The following is a 16,173-nucleotide window of genomic DNA, read 5'->3' on the forward strand; positions in this document are numbered from 1 at the left end:
GGACAGACGACCTCATCAGAGCCGTCGTGACAATGAGCGCGGCCGTCACATACAAGATCTCTGGATATGCAGCTTCTACGGTCCTTGCACTTGAAATCTTCTGAGATTGACAGAAAAGACCATCAGAAATACATCACTTTTAAATGTGTTCTCCACTTACATGGAGATTCTGGATTAGTGTTGTCTTTTATAACAACAATCTAATGTGACGATTGATGCCTTACCTTCAGATGGACACGAGCCAACACAAAACTCTTCGTCTCCATCAGGGCAGTCCCCCCTCCCATCACACAGCTTGGCTCGTGGGAGGCAGACTGGTGAGTGTCGGCACATCACCACTGAATTATTACAGGCTGGAGTATCGGACACGATGGAAAGACCAAAAAACATCATTTATTTGAGTACAGATGAAAACGTTCATGTAAATGTTTCCCTTCCCCAATTGCTATAAACTGGTACTGATTTTCCGTTAACCTCGTCAGATGTTTTTGATTTCGTTTCAAAATTTGCTTCTTTTTTTTTTTTTTATAAAAAATTCTCAACTTCACAAGTGTCGTTTTACATGTTTTAAGGTAAAAGGAAAAACTGTAAATCTTATGAACCATAGAGGAACCGAGAGACTGTAGCACCACTTCAACAAAATTTACAAGGAACGAGAGTTATTTTTCCTCTGTAGCAGCTGAACGTTCTGACCTTTTTGAATGTCCCCGAGTGAAGTGATTACACCGAGCACGCGTCCTCTCACAGTTACGTCTTGAATGGGTCTCCCGTCGCGCCGATCCCACAGAGTCATGATGTCATCAGAAATGGACAAAAGGAAGGGCTCCAAGGCAGCTATGACTGAGCCTGAAATGTTCCACCGTCTTCCAGCTTGGTGGCTTCTCTCTTGGAGCAGACTCAGTGTTGTCAGACCTGACAAATGTGCAAAAGTCAAAACAGGTCTGAACTGTGGACATTTTTTTTTTTTAACCCAGATTCTATGCATGTTGGGAAATTAACCAACTCACCTGCCCGTTTGGAGTTCCACAGCAGAGTATTGGCCCGTAGATCAAAGGCCACGTTCCCCCGCACCTCTCCTGCAATGTGCAGTAGCTCTTTAGGTTTGCCTCCCAACATGCTCATGCTGAGGATCTGCTCATCCTCCAGCCACACAATCCAGCCCCTCAGCCAGTCCAGATAAAAGTCTCCAATCTCCTTTGTTGTGTGGTACAGCTTCTTTGGGTCATGACTGTCAGCCGAGGTGGTTCCAATGCTGTTTTGGTCACGTGACACCCAATAAAGGTTCCCACTCCTCTGATCTACAGCCATCAGACAAACTACAAAAGAAATAAAGAAAAGACATCAAAAGAAACAGTGGCATGACATTAGCCAGCTGGTCCACTGTGAAATTTCAATTCAATACCACACAGTTTGTTTTTGTTAATTTATCAGTGAAGTAGCAGTTGAGAAATCTATTATTTCAGTATTTTTAATCAAGTGAATACCGTGTCCATAAAGGAAAAAAAAGCCAGAGGCAACACTCGAAGTAAGATTGCCTCCATTAATCAAAGTGTCTACCTGGCAAAGGTGTTGGGACCTCCTCAGTCTTGACCTGGGTCAAACTGGTGCGTTTGACTTGGCCGGTTTGGTTGGCCCAGTACAGCCAGTCTCTGTACCAGTCCACATCAAAAGACAGGATGCCGTCGTCAGTGCTGAACAGCTGGGTTTGAGAGGAATCTCTGCCTCTGAACTCCAACAGGTTCATGTTTGTATTATTAGCATATATGAAGCGTGGATCTGTGAAAAAACAAAACAAAAGGAACACATTTTAATGAGTTATAAAAAGGGATACTGAAACCTTAAACCCAAAATGGCAGGAGCCAATCTGTGACAGGGAAAATTATTTCTTTTACAAACAAGGTTTATATGCATTTACAAAACTAAGATTTTAGAATAAAAGGGAAAGCGGCCTCATTATTGATAATATTAATAGATTAGTTAACACTATTGATTAGGAAACCGAAAAGCTCAACAGAATGGCATAATATTTGTTACGTTTCTTCTACTAAAAAGTAGAAGAAAAAAAAAAAAAGGAAAGAAAAAGTTTTTAAAAAATGCATTTGTTACAGGCAAATTAAAGTTTTAGGAAACTTACATTCACATGTCCCATCAGGCAACATGACTTTGAAGTTTGGACAAGAGCAGGTGAATCCAGAAGGGCTGCCTTTAGTTAACTGGCAGAGTTGACAAAGAGTATTTGCACAAGCAGATGAACCTGATTGATGACAAGATATGTTTTAAATGTGAGCACAGTTAGGTGTGGAAAAAAAACACAGATGATGAAGGAGGACATATTTAAACTGGTTGTGTGAAAGTATTCAAACATTTTCTGTCATTATGTTAGAGACTTCACACTTTGCAGTTTTTAAATATTTTATTTCCATTACTCTGTAAATCACTTTGAATTACACTAGTGTATGATATGCGCTAAACAATTAAAGTTGCCTTGCATTTGTTTTAAAAATGATTAAATGCTTGTTGTTGTTTTTTTATATTGAGCAACACAATACTCTTCCAAAGTCAAGGTAAATACAGCTTGGAATTGCAAATTGGGTTTGTATTTAAAATAAATATAACTCAGTAAATTGCACATATAGAGCACCATAACCTTAAACATCAGTGTAACTTCAGAGAAAGAAATACTGTAATTATCAAGCTGGTTGCAGACTAACATTAAATCCAAGTCGTACCTTGAGGCTGCTGGAGCTCATGGTGAACAGCTAACAGTGGCAGTTCAGCTTTCCAGAGGAACGTTCTCTGGCTCGGTTGGTTCTGTGCAACCTGCCACAGTCCTTTGTCGTCGACCCAGTAGAACGAACTTTCAAACACAGCGAGGCCCAAAGCTGGTCTCCTGCTGAACAGTCCCGTGAAGGAGGAATGGCCAGTCCCATCCAACTTCACCGTCTCTATGGACTGAATAAAACACATTCATGTTCACTGCACGAGGCATAACAAACAGAAAGTGTGCCTAAAATTCAAGGTGAATGTGCATGTTGATGTGTACAAAGATTATAGGAGTGATGATTTCAGGAATGGGAATGAAGTCAAAGGGCATAGCGTTTCTTTGACCCTGTTCATTCTCAACCTTAGCATTGACAGACGGGAATACGCATGACATAATTGATAGAAATTCAGCAAAGCAAAACCCGCTTCAGGGCAAAGGAGGTTCAGCTGACAGAAGGAGTGTTTGTGCAGCGTTTAAACACAAACTGGGTCAATATGAAAGAGCCAGAGAGGCCACCTGATCACAAAACTCAGCGTTTGACATACACAAAGCAATACTGCACTGTGGAAGTTTGACTTGAGCCACAACTACTAAAAAGGTATTTTCAGAGGAAAAAGGGAGCAGTGGCACAGCAAACACGGCACCAAATAAATTCAGATGCAATGTGTTGCTTTCTACAACAGGAGACTAATCCAAATCCACCATGAATCTTTTTACAGTAAGAACTCCAAACTGAAACTTTTGAAATTGGCCTCGCAGTCCATCTTAAATAAAACGGCCAAAAACCATCTCAGAAATTTAAATGATTTGCAAGATAAGGAAATGTACTTCCCTCCTAAATAAAGAAAAGAAAGACTCTCTCCAGGCTACAAAAAGTGCTTGCAAGCTAAGCTGTGCTATCTGCCAAAGAGGGGTTACTAAAGACTACTTAAGGTGCCAGGGTTTAAATGTTAAGGCTCTTTTACTTTTTATACCATGAACATAAAACGTTTTTAATGCAGGTGTTGCATTTGCATTTGTTCACTTCAAACAATAAAGGGGTGACTGAACTTTTTCTTACAACTGACATGTATAATGGACATCAAGCAACATTAAATTCAATTTGACTAGCAAGGGACATGTTTCTCCAAGTCCGCAACATGGAATCTGGGATTTGCAACACGAGATCAATTGCTGTTTGTTAATTTCCAAATCACCAGAAACAAAACATGAGTCTTTCCAATCTGTGTGCAGGTGATCATGTTTAGATCCAAACTTTAATGTGCCTAATGTGTCTTTCCAGAAATCACCCTCTTGAAGTCACTGATCCAGTACAGCCTCCTGGCAGCGACATCAGCAGTGAGGCTGTGTGCAGACTGAGCAGTGAGGACCACCAGAGAGCTTCTTTCTGACCCGTCCATCCACGACTTCTCCAGTGTCACCCGGTCACCTGGACCCGCGTTGAGCCAGAACATCAAGCTGGGAGGCAGAGGGCAACGAATCAATGCATCATCAGCGTTTTTTTTTTGGGCGCAATCATTCAAAATGTAGGAATCGCTGTCCTTTATCAAATCATCACCCCTCTACAAAATACGCTTTTAAATGCAGTCACACGTAGCAGAGTGAAAGTGAAACGTACCTCTCCACAGGAACCAGCACCAGCTCTGATGGGCTGATGTTTTTGCTCAGCACAGTAGTATAACTTTTCCCATCAGTTGCCTGCATGTAGATTGATTCTGTCTTCTGATTGGTCCAGAACAGGTATCCATTCAGCCAATCACAAGCTAGACCTTTAATTCCATGGTTTCCTATTTGTTTATTTTTTTTTAAAAAGGTACATATTTTTGTTTACTTAACACAAACTGGGGGTTTTAGTCAGTTGGTATCAATGGTAACTCTGAGTTAACTCACCGGTATACAGTGTCCAGCTGTGCTGTCCATCACTTTTGTAAATGCTGCCATGGCTGTCAGCCCAGTAGTACCACCCCCGCCCAACATCAAACGCCAGGGCCACTGGGTCGAACACCGGAGTCTGGATAACTTCAAACCGTGGAGACTTCACGTTCACCAGTCCCAGAGCACTCCTCTGCACTATTAGCAGCTGAGCAGCATCACCTGGATACAACGATTCAGAAAGGATGTAATTAGTGTGACTTCCTGTTTGGTGTTGAGCACATAAACCAGGAAGTGTTGAGATACAAGTTAAAACACTGATGAGAACAAAGTGTCATTTACATACGAGCTGCCCTCTTTGATCTTCAACTCGGCTTTCTTGCTCTTGTCATGAGCTCATCCACATCAAAATCACCTCTTCACATGTCAATTACCTTAAATTGGGATTGTTGGGATGTTGTTGTTGGGATTGATCTTTTTAGAGGCTGAAACCAAATCCAGGGTGGGCTCGCACTTTACAATTAAGATTATGACTTGACGTAGAACAGAACACTTACCTGCATTTGCTTTGCATCAGCATGTTGGTTAGTGTGTTACAATATCCTGCGTTTTAGTACTTTTTAGGTAAACGGACTCGTGCCTGATTACCTGTGGCCAAACACGTGGCGCTTTCAGTCAGTCTGAAACCCTCTCTGCAGGTGCAGTAGTAGGACCCAACGGTGTTGGTGCAGAGATGTGCACAGGGAGCAGAAGGTGGAGCACATTCATCCAAATCTGAGAAGAAAACAGGTTTTAACTGTATAGGCATGAGCTGTTCATCAAATACAGACTGACCAAGATTTAGGAAAAAAGACTAATAAAACTAAAAAGCCAACTCCACTAAGGTCTCAACAAACAAAAAAAAAAGAGGTTGTGGACCAGTCATGCAAAACCTTTTATATAAACATTTCGCACTGCTTTGGTTTGTTATAAGATGACTTTTTGCATTACCCAGTATGTTTTAGTGATACAACCATTGCTTTGAAATCAATATTTGAAATGTGAACAGGGTGTCATTGTCACTCCCCACACACCTTGACAGACTGCTCCTTCAGGAGCGAGCTTATATCCAACGGGGCAGGTACACAGAGCTCCCCAGGGTTCATCGGTGCACATGTGGCTACATCCACCGTTGGTTATAGAGCAGATGCGGCCTGCGGGAGGCGAAATATCAACAATTACTGGCCAAGCCTCGCAGAAACTCATGCAGGACAGTCGTGGGCGTGGGGCACATTGTTTTGAATGTGACAAACATCAGCGCCACAATTTGTCTGTGCATTTCAAGCTTACCGCAGGTTATGGGCTCGTCACTGCCATCAGAACAGTGGAACTGCCCATCGCACCTCTTTTCAGGAGATAGACACGTCCTCTCGGGACACCGTACACCATTCCCATCACACAGACCTGTTTCAAAGAAGAGACAACCTTATACCTTGTGATCTCATCCACTGTGGCATGGTCCACCTGTTCCTTCTCACATATCCATCCTAACTAGTCACTCTCGCCTCCATCTTGTTGGTCAGTTTATGAAATCATGGAGTCATCACATGGATATATTTAGTATCTGCATAATTTAAGTCAAGAGGCATGAACCAATTTAAGGAATGTTGTATGCATTAGCATAAATTATAATGTGTGATCTCGCCAAAACAAATATCACTTTCAAGCCTAATTTTATTTATCATTTAAACTAAATAATCTAACCGATCTTGTCTTTAATTTCTTCATGACTGGGGTTAGAAACAAAACCCTTTCTCAAAAAAAAAAAAAAAAAAAACCAACAACCGAGGCATTGATGCTCTCGTAAACGCAATAAAAGTTTGGTTATTGTTCAAATAAAAGTAATTAAAAGTACTCAACTTTCATTCTTCTTCTATGTTTGAAATAAAGCACTTACCGATTTGAAGGGTTGGTTCACCCAAATCCCTTGTGGAATGTCTTTGTGCAAATAGTTTGGGGATGCTTTATAAGTGGAGTCCTATATTACTTTGATGCGGTTTCCAAAATATATTCAGCAAAGCAAGGTGGTGCTTAAAACACACCCTGTGGAGACTGAAGGCCTGGCTGGACCACACGGACTGAGCTCATGCACGCACTGCAAAAAGATGTGCATCTCCATAACCGAGTAAATAAAACCTCACTTTTCTGTGCTAATAGAGGTAAAAAAAAAAATATATATTTTCATTATTTTTGATGAACCTATCCGTTAATCTCAAACAATGTGTCGTTCCGTTTCCTGTCAGTCAGAAGTCAACCAGCGATCTTCCTCACCACAGTCCTCTTCGTCAGAGTTGTCCATGCAGTCGTTTTGTCCGTTACAGCGCAGCTCTTTGGGGATACAGATGCGGTTTTGACACGTCCAGTCAGACTTCAGACAGCCAACACTGGGCCGACAGTTCTCCTCATCGGAACCGGTGGGACACTGTTTTTTTCCATCACAGCGGGCCGATGCATCAACACAGCCGACAGAGTCCACACAAGGAAACTGACCTGGTGGACAAGCAGTTGAACCTGAAGGTGCCGAAGGGAAGAAGAGAAAAGATTGTGAAAATAAATGCATAAAATAAGTTTAATTTTATTGAGCAGAAACGGGAGAGGTCTGGAATCATTTTCACTTAAACCAAAAACAAGAAAGGCTGATGTGTCCCATCATATTTTCATTATTTGCAATAATAACTCAGGATTTCTTTAAAAAGGCATGTTAAATATGATGTTAACTGCTTGAATCACAGTGAATAAAAAAAAAACTATGGCATTGTGAAAAGGAAGATAAATCAAATCTAAACTAATGTGTTGATTTATGAATTATTCATAGTTGTGATTCTGGGGGTTGTATTTTATAGAGGACAGGATATATACCTACCAGTACAGTCCACTTCATCAGATCCATCCAGACAGTCTCCAAGTCCATCACATCTCCACTCAAGAGCGATGCAGTTTCCATCATCACACTGCCACTGGCCCTGATGGCAGCCTGAGAGATGTCCTGCCAACATACAGATCGTGAGGCAAAGTACAAAGAAGAAAAAAAAAAAAGAAAAGAAAGAAGAGAGCCTTTCAGAATAATGTAGTCCAAGCGCAGCCTTGTTGGATGTTTATATTTGAAATTCTCTTTCGAGATTAACGAAGTTCATTTTTCAGACATGCCAATCGGTATTACGAACAAAAAAAATTGTCTTGCACACATTATATTCCATGTTCATTCACTATTTTGCTTGTAATTGGTTTCCACCGCATGCTTGGCACCCACTAAGAAATATTATACACCGAGACAAATATACAATTGAATAAAGTACTTTATTATCTATAGCGCAGCTTTTTGAGTCCAAAAAAAAAAAAGCACAAGTAACCTGAAGACCTTATCTGACAACACAATATAGCTGCGATCCTCAGGCCCCTTAGAGATGGAATAACTCCCAAAAAGGAGGAAAAAAACACACAAAAAAGACCTCAGAAACTACAGTAAAGTCGACCATAAGAAGCACAGATTCACCAAAACCCCCAAAAGGTCTAATTAAATATTAAAAGGAAGTCTATACAACAACAACAACAAAAAAGACAACTCCAGCCTCTCATCCACGTTGGAACTCATTTCACCTAAATAAAGTGCTTAAGTGCAAAACAGGTACCGAAGTTGCCAATTTAAAACACCCTCAAACTGCCCTGCGTCGCTGCTCATTTTGACGTGGGAAGGCTCCACGTGCCGTGGAAGCACCAAGTAAAAGTTTGTGACCCTGAGCACTCCTCTGACGTAGCCTCCGTCAAGCCGTGAACTAATGGGACTTCCACACGCACGCCGTACACCGAAGAAACCACCACAAGTGCTGCGTTTTGTTACTTGGGTTGAAATAAATATCGTTTTAAGAACGCATTGCGTAAAGCGGATGTTACCTCTGGAGTTTCTCAGACTCGCCAGAAAAGTCAAACAAACAAACAGGCGCAGGTCCATGTCGGCCCACGCAGCTCATCTGACAAGCAGCTACAGCTGAGCGGAAACGCTTTAAAACAGCCTCACCTGCTGCAAGCTGCGCGCTTAATTACGTCGACACCAAATCAAATCAAATCAAATCAAATCAAACCTGTAGTACGTCACAGCTCACGAGACGTGATTTATTCGTGTTTTTGTTTGTTTGTTTGTTTGTTTTTATTTAATGACGTTTAAGAGATATTATTCAACTGTTACATCCGTACACCGTAACCCCATGTTTCGGTGTGAATACTACAACAGAAAATATAATACTTTTTAAAAAAATTTTTTTTTTATTCTTATAGCCCCTTTGGCTTTTTCAGAGAAGTGTAGCTCGTGCTCATAACCGTTTTCTCGGTACGCGCGTGGATAGGTCGTGCGCTTTTAAGCACGGAACGGATAACTGATGTTGTTTATCTATTAAAAAAAAACAAAAAACCTGAATACAACCTGCAACTTTTAACTTTTAACAATTGTGTAGCCTATACGTCTATAGTGATAATAATTTGAATTGACTCAGTATGAATTGACTGCTATAATAGTCAGTCTCATTAGAGGACACAAGGAAGCATGCTGCTGAGGTGACATTGTAATGTTGCGGTGCACTTTAATTTAATGTTTTGACCTTGGTGGGCTCAAATGTGCCAACATCTGTGCGCTCTTGCTTAAATATCATCATAAATATATTGATGTGAACAATACAATACCCGCACAACACAATCATCTGATAACACTGTGTTTGTATTCTGTTTTTAGTCCTCCACAGAGTGACTGATATTTATTTTCTCAAAAGGTAAAAAACAAAGTTTTGAAAAGTATTGTGAGGCTGATTAAATACCAATTACACGTCTTTTTTTTCAGCCTGTTGTCATCAGAAGACTCAAAGCTTTGTAGTTTTTATTTGGATCTTTCTTCTTCGAACTCTAACCCTATGAAGTCAAATGTGCAGTTGCTCTCATGAATGGTTAATGCTGCTCTTAAAGGCTTTTCATGTGTATGGTGTCTTTTCATGTCCAATATAACTCACCTAATGATTGATTTGTTAATACCAGGAAGTAAAAAAAATATATTCATATGCTAGTACATTTTCCTTGAAAAATGCACTAGCCTAATGATAACCATAACACTATACTTATTATTATTATTGTTATTATTATAGGTTAGAAGTAAATGACCATTCAGTTTGGCACATTTGTTTATTTTTGTACCAATGTGATTTCTACTCATTATTATTTCTTGAAACTGTTCAAATGTTCTTCTGTTCAGTTAATTTTCTGATCAGGATTATATTGTTAACATATATATTTTTTTAATAACAGTCCATTTTAAAGATAGTTTTACTGCCACTGGCTGACATATTATTCATTATTTGATTTATCCAGTTTTAATTAGCACCGGGGTTAAACTGAATGTCTGTGCACGTGTATGCTTTCTACAACACGCCAGCTTAGTTGCAGGTTTTTGTATTTTCTTTTCAATCAAATATAGTCAATAATTAAAAAGAGGTTTAATATGTTTTCACCGTATTGACCTTTGACGCCGTTTTTTTTTTTTTTCCTTCTGTCAGTCCATACAGACTTTGTGATTAACTCTCCTGTTGCGTCACCATTAATCACAGTGCCGTTGTACATCCCGTAATCTCTTTAATTTAAATCATTGTCGGCGCTTCTTATCAAAGTGGTCTCTAATATACACAAAAACCATTAGAGTGGGGGGGGGGGGGGGACTCTTTCACACCTCTGCCAATTCAATGGCCCGTTCGATACATAACGTCTTTAGCCAAGCTCAGCCATTAATTGCTTGACATATCTCTTTAAAAGGACGTCAGGGGAGGGACGCATATTTATAAAGCCAAGTCTCGACATCTCTTTTTGGAGCATTTGGATTTGCCCGCAGAAGCAGCAGCAACAACAACAACATAACTCTTGGTTCATTATGAAGGGGCTAGCAGTGGATTTCACCTTTGGGGCTCTTCTGTTGGATTTGCTTCTGGCTTTCGGCGCGCAGTCCTTCCTCGGGATGCACGCTGACGCACTGTCCCGTGGCGGCTCCAGGCGCGCCGTGCAGCGGCAGCAGGCCAGCGGGCTGCCGCCCTACATGTTGCAGCTCTACCGGACCATGCTGGCCGAGGACCAGACCAGGGTGGGCCAGACCGGGTACGAGGACAACAGACCTCTGCACGACTCCGACTCTGTCATCAGCCTCGTCGCAAAGAGTGAGTATTCAACATTTAGAAAGAATACTTATGGAAATAAATGATTTCACAAAAGTGGAGAAGAACTTCAGGTAATTGTCCTGAATGCCATTTTATTCCTTTGGTTTAGTACTATAAGAAATGTGGATATTAGTTGATTTACTAGTTAAATTACATGGCTTTTTTTTTTTTTTTTTTCTGAATTCTTTGCCAACACATGTTCTTTTCTCTTTTTTCTTTCAGGCAGCCAGCAGATTGTCAAGAGATGGTCCATCACCTTTGACCTGTCTTCCATGTCTGCAAGTGACAGCGTCCAACGGGCTGAACTTCACATCCTCCTGCCTGCCTTCACCAAGTCCTCCAGCGCCTCAGTGGACATCTACCACTCCCACAGGGACCGGTGTTCCAGCAGTCACTGCCCGGAGAACCGGCTGCTCCTCGGCCACCTGAGAGCTCATCCCAGTTCAACAGTGTCGCCTTCATCCTGGAAAGTGTTCAAAATGACCAGGATGCTCCGTCGCTGGCTGCAGCAGGAACACCCCGCAAAGAAGATGGAGGAAGAGGATGAGCAGGTGGAGGAGGAGGGGGAGGAGGAGAAGGATGATGAGGAGGAGGAGGAGCAGCAGGAAGGAATCGAGCATCCTACTGCTGGCAGGATCATGATGGTGGTCTTCTCAAGGCAGAACCCAACGCTCAGCCGCACGGTACAGCATGCCAAGCACATCAGCGTGGACAGGGAGCGAGTGAGGCCGGCCTCCAGGAAGAGGAGCCGCAGAGCGAAGAGGAACTACCAGGCCGGAACCGCTTCTGCCGGCAATGCCACAGAGGAGACGAAGAGTCCTCTCTGCAGCAGGGTGAACATGAGGGTGGACTTCAAGGAGATCGGCTGGAGTGAGTGGATTATCTATCCCAAACGATTCAACGCTCATCGCTGTGAAGGAAGTTGTTCTGCGCTGGTGGATGAGACCCCGATCTCTACGAACCACGCGTACATGCAGGTAAGGCCGAGATGTTTCAACAGACAAACCTTTTCTAGTTTTGTTCAACAAGTCTATTGATGAGACGTGTTCTAATCAATCACGTTCTTCTCTTTCGCTCTCCAGTCCCTGTTGAAGTTTCATCACCCAGACAAGGTGCCCCACCTGTCCTGTGTGCCCACACACATGGCACCGCTCTCCATGTTGTACTACGAGGATGGGAAGTTGGTGATGAAGCATCACGAGGACATGGTGGTGAAAGGGTGTGGCTGCCACTGAGGAACACGGGTGCAAGTATTTAAAAAAAAAAAAAAAGTTGGAAATCAGAGAGACTCTGGTCTTTGGATCACCGGCGTCTACAGACACTGAGCTACTCACAGGCACAAGTTGGATGTCCACTATGTCCATAGGCCCTTTACAGAGATGTCCAGTCTGACACTGGGACAGAGGCAGCTGGTAAACAGGTCATAAAATAAGGTAAGTAGGCCTATGCTAATTTGAATACGGATACGGATTCAATCATGTGACTCTTTTCAAGTTTCCTAATGTAACTGAGGACATTGGATCAAATTCTGTATTCAAACGAGTCATTCTGGGAGGGGGAGGTGTTGCAACACCATTTATTTCATCGTTTTCATCGATACGAGCCCTCTATTTCAAGGTGGCAAATGATTGATAATGTTGCACTGTATTTGCTGGATGTGTAAATAGGTCAACAGATTCACTTTGTCAACTTAAATGATGTCAATGTTTACAGCTTGTGTTTTCTGTCCCCAAGTGGCCAAAATCAGTTACTGCAGTTTTTCAAATGTCAATGTTAAGTGTAGACCTGTTTCTTTTTTTAATTTGTTTAAATCATTTAAAACATGTTTTTAAAGTTACAATAAGAGTCAAAATCCCATTAAAATATTATTTAATTTTAACAAAACTTTGACCTACTTGTCAAATATGTTACAGACGATACAAAGTCAAAGAGATTTATGGATCTGTTAGCATTTTAACACACATTAGGCATTACAAAAATACCATCTATGTTTTCACAAGAAATCTGATTCTAGATCGCACAGCTGAGTGAGACTAGCCATCTCACTTCAACACATTTATTTTCTTTATCCCAGTAAACAAAAAGTATGAAACTGTTCAGAAGATGATTGTCATTTAAAGCAGATTCTCTAGATGTCCATTTCAAACTGGGCATCCTCTCCTACAAACAAGAAAACATTGCAGTTAAGTAGAGAGAAATATACAATTACAAAAGCACACAACAGACTTAAATACACAAGACATGTTTTTACCTGCACTCTCCTCTGGATGCAGGCTGTCCTCGCCGTTACTGCCGAGTGTCTGTTCGAGCTGGTTTGTTCTGCTGGGGGAGTCGGGTTTCAGTGGCCGGGTGACTCCCGGGATGTCGGGCAGGTTGGGAGGCGTCCGGGTCAGAGGAGATGTCCTACACTGCAGGAGGAACTTCCTGTCGTAGATGATTCTGGTTCCTGCAGGTGGCAGATAAGAAAGAAAAACGGAGTTACTTTTTGTCATGTCGAGTGATCAACATTCAAAACCAGCGGTGGTCGTGTTGTTTTATTTACTGTGGTGGAATTTTTTTTTTTTACCAATATCCACCTTTTGGTTTTGTCTCTTCCACAACACTGACAATTTTACAACTAAATAATACAAAATGAAAATTACTAACCTTGACATTAAACACGAGTGTCTAGATAAATAAAAATAACCACAGCACATAATGCTTATCGACCTTTTGGCTGTTTTCTAATTAGAATACATCTGCTATCTTTGAAGTTAAACACTTGTATGTACATTAGAACAAGTTTTTATAGAATAAAAAAACAAACTGAATCAGCACTTGATCTCAACATGAAGCATTTGTAGCTATAAGAACAAAACCAAATGTAGCAGGTAATTGTAACAGTAAAGATGTGTCACTAGTTGATGCAATAACATTACATATTTATGACTCTGGCGACAGGACTGTGACACTGACGGCCCTGATTGGGACTCCTGTCTTCACTATCCACATGTCCATATATGCCCGTGACCAATAACCCAGTTTTTTTTTTTTTTTTTTTCTTCTTGTCATTCCTATCAGAGACATTGAGACACCTTCAGTGACCCAATTCTGTTTTATCTGTTTAAATTGTCCCACCTGGTAAAGTGGGACGGTTTAAACAGGACGCAGTATCAGTTAGAACATGTGCACCTGCAACAGGTTTCTCACAACCACTGAGGGACAACATTTTCATCTGTACTTTTATCACTATGGTGAAACTTTCCCAAGGCCCCAATGTTTGAGTACGGAGCTGAATAAATGGGCCAAATGCCAAAGTGTGCTGATGACTGATTCTACGTGAGTGCAGACACGTTACCGCTCTTGTTTTCATGTTAACTGGATCAAATCAGTTATACAAATATATTTACATTTGGATTCAGCCTTTCAACTTCTGTCTCTCCATAGAAGAAATTAGTGCTGCAACAATTAGTCGATTAATCATTTAATTGATCAACAAAAAAAACTATTTGCCAACTATTTTGATAATAGTTGTTTTGAGTCTTACATAAATGAAACTTTAAATGTATTTTTATTTTAATCCAGCATCCTAAGTGTGAATGTTTTAGTCCTCCTTGATAATAAACTAAATGTCTTTTGGTTTGGACCGTAGGTCGGTACAATAAGAGACATTTCAGGCTGTACCCGGGGACTTTGGGATACACTGCTTGACCATTTTAAAAGACCAAACAGCTAATCTGATTAATCATGAAAATAATCTACGGAATAATTGATAATAAAAAAACAAAAACAATGATTAGCTGTAGCCCTCAAAGAAATATGCTATAATGCTGTAAAGCACGACTCCTATTTAGCCCTATTCTTCATCTTTAACATAACCAGTAAGATAACCGGAGCTCACATCTAGTAAACATGTTGCTGCTGCGCAACAGCAGCCTGCTGTAATAGCAGGACTATAAATAGGTTATGACCGAGTACATTCTTACATTGGACCATACAGTCTTCACATGAAATGATCATGAGATAAAAAAGAACTCATGAGTTTGGTCTGGTGTAAATTATCATCATGTCTGTACACCAACCTCCCCCGTCCGCGTAAATGGGAGAACAAAAAAGGTATGCGCATAAAGCCACTGTGAGGAAGATCCTAAATAAATGCATGTTTGAGGATTGATCGACAACAATAAACCATTTTAAGTGTGGCTGTAATACGTTTTTTTTTTTTTTTTTTTTTTTTTACTTCTGGTGGTCTTTAGCCTTTAGGAAGCACCAATAACTGTCAAACATTAACCGGACATTGTGCCAGGTCTGCGGAAAAGGAGCTTGACATCAACAAAGTCCTTCCTTTACAATGAACTTTCTAATGTCCCCAAAATCTGGTCAACTACTTCAAGTCAAAGTTATAATCCTTACGATTTCAGTCCTGGTTGCTCTGATGGCAAATGTAGTCACTGGTGATCAGAACAAGTGTGTTTTACTTCTAAAGGTCACTATTTGCATAAAGAATAACACCTGTAGGTATTACCTTCTATCTTCATTTCCTTTCATGTGTCCTGAGGGAAACGCGTATTTACCAACGCAAACGACGGTCATAAGTGCCCCTTTAAATCTGCTCATCTTTCTGACCCTTTTCCTTCAATCCACGCCTTTCTAATTTAATAAGATTAAAATTAAATTAATCCCCCCCCGCCCCCCTCCCCTCCTGACATGACCCATTGTTACCTCCTGGCGTGGTGCTGAACAGAGTTCCTCCGGGAGTCGTGGAGTAGTCCTGGGGCATGTGGGCAGCATCGTGGATGGCGATCCGCCTGACGGCTGGGATGTCCCGGCTCGTGGTGGTCTTGCCTCCCGTTGACATGTCTCACAACTCGGGTCTGCTTCAGTTGAACACCGCTGCTGCTTGTAGTATCACCTGCAGCAGTTGAGAGGACGGCGTGAAGCTGCGGTGAGGACCACAGAGGTTACGTTAATACCTCCACGTGGTCTGGACGGCAAACCCAAAACAACGCGGGACACTTCCTACAAAACATCACGTGGAGCAGGGAGCTGTGATTGGCTGAAACCACGGGGCGTCACAGACGTTGAAAGTTGTAGTTTTCCCCGGTCTGATCCGCAGCAGGCCTCTCTGTCCACAAGTACAAATTAAAAGATTAGGAAAATGAAAATGATTACAAATTATGAATTATTTACTTCTCTGGAAAAACAAAAACAAAAAAACAAACTTAAAATTGCAGATTATAATACAAATAAGGTCATAAAATCTCTAAACAAAATAAGAAAAACCCAATTAAATCAAAAGAGGTACATGTACAAGTTAACATCTAAATTCACAACAAT

The 16,173-nt window shown here is 41.2% G+C and overlaps 2 protein-coding genes and 1 long non-coding RNA gene across 3 annotated transcripts; 1 reads left to right on the top strand and 2 right to left on the bottom strand.

Moving 5' to 3' along the window:
* Window positions 1-25: 25 nt before the first annotated feature.
* On the bottom strand, window positions 26-769 carry LOC138204325 (uncharacterized). Its single transcript, XR_011178792.1, has 3 exons — window positions 694-769; window positions 225-353; window positions 26-100 (listed from the first exon to the last, which is right to left on the bottom strand). It is a non-coding gene; the product is annotated as an uncharacterized lncRNA (long non-coding RNA).
* A 9,827-nt stretch (window positions 770-10,596) lies between these two features.
* LOC138206287 (nodal homolog 2-A-like) lies at window positions 10,597-12,616 on the top strand. Its single transcript, XM_069162889.1, has 3 exons — window positions 10,597-10,857; window positions 11,080-11,834; window positions 11,940-12,616. Exons 1-3 carry the CDS (start codon window positions 10,662-10,664, stop codon window positions 12,090-12,092), a joined length of 1,104 nt encoding a protein of 367 aa, XP_069018990.1. The 5' UTR covers window positions 10,597-10,661; the 3' UTR covers window positions 12,093-12,616.
* A 93-nt stretch (window positions 12,617-12,709) lies between these two features.
* LOC138206297 (eukaryotic translation initiation factor 4E-binding protein 1-like) lies at window positions 12,710-16,147 on the bottom strand. The gene is made up of 3 exons (XM_069162901.1): window positions 15,559-16,147; window positions 13,109-13,303; window positions 12,710-13,017 (listed from the first exon to the last, which is right to left on the bottom strand). Exons 1-3 carry the CDS (start codon window positions 15,692-15,694, stop codon window positions 12,986-12,988), a joined length of 363 nt encoding a protein of 120 aa, XP_069019002.1. The 5' UTR covers window positions 15,695-16,147; the 3' UTR covers window positions 12,710-12,985.
* Between the last annotated feature and the right edge of the window lie 26 nt (window positions 16,148-16,173).

Source organism: Embiotoca jacksoni, unplaced genomic scaffold (assembly GCF_022577435.1).
Source record: "Embiotoca jacksoni isolate LCO1_2020_lvr unplaced genomic scaffold, fEmbJac1.0.p SCAF_10, whole genome shotgun sequence".
Classification (NCBI taxonomy): Eukaryota; Metazoa; Chordata; class Actinopteri; family Embiotocidae; genus Embiotoca; species Embiotoca jacksoni.

What these genes read in the sequence shown, in the direction of transcription:
- LOC138206287 (XM_069162889.1), top strand. Translation starts at nt 10,662, where the DNA reads ATGCACGCTGACGCACTGTCCCGTGGCGGCTCCAGGCGCGCCGTGCAG. An exon ending in CATCAGCCTCGTCGCAAAGA is followed by an intron (nt 10,858 to 11,079) that starts GTGAGTATTCAA and finishes TTTTTCTTTCAG; the next exon opens with GCAGCCAGCAGATTGTCAAG. An exon ending in CGAACCACGCGTACATGCAG is followed by an intron (nt 11,835 to 11,939) that starts GTAAGGCCGAGA and finishes TTCGCTCTCCAG; the next exon opens with TCCCTGTTGAAGTTTCATCA.
- LOC138206297 (XM_069162901.1), bottom strand. Translation starts at nt 15,694, where the DNA reads ATGTCAACGGGAGGCAAGACCACCACGAGCCGGGACATCCCAGCCGTC. An exon ending in GTTCAGCACCACGCCAGGAG is followed by an intron (nt 13,304 to 15,558) that starts GTAACAATGGGT and finishes TGCCACCTGCAG; the next exon opens with GAACCAGAATCATCTACGAC. An exon ending in GCATCCAGAGGAGAGTGCAG is followed by an intron (nt 13,018 to 13,108) that starts GTAAAAACATGT and finishes TCTTGTTTGTAG; the next exon opens with GAGAGGATGCCCAGTTTGAA.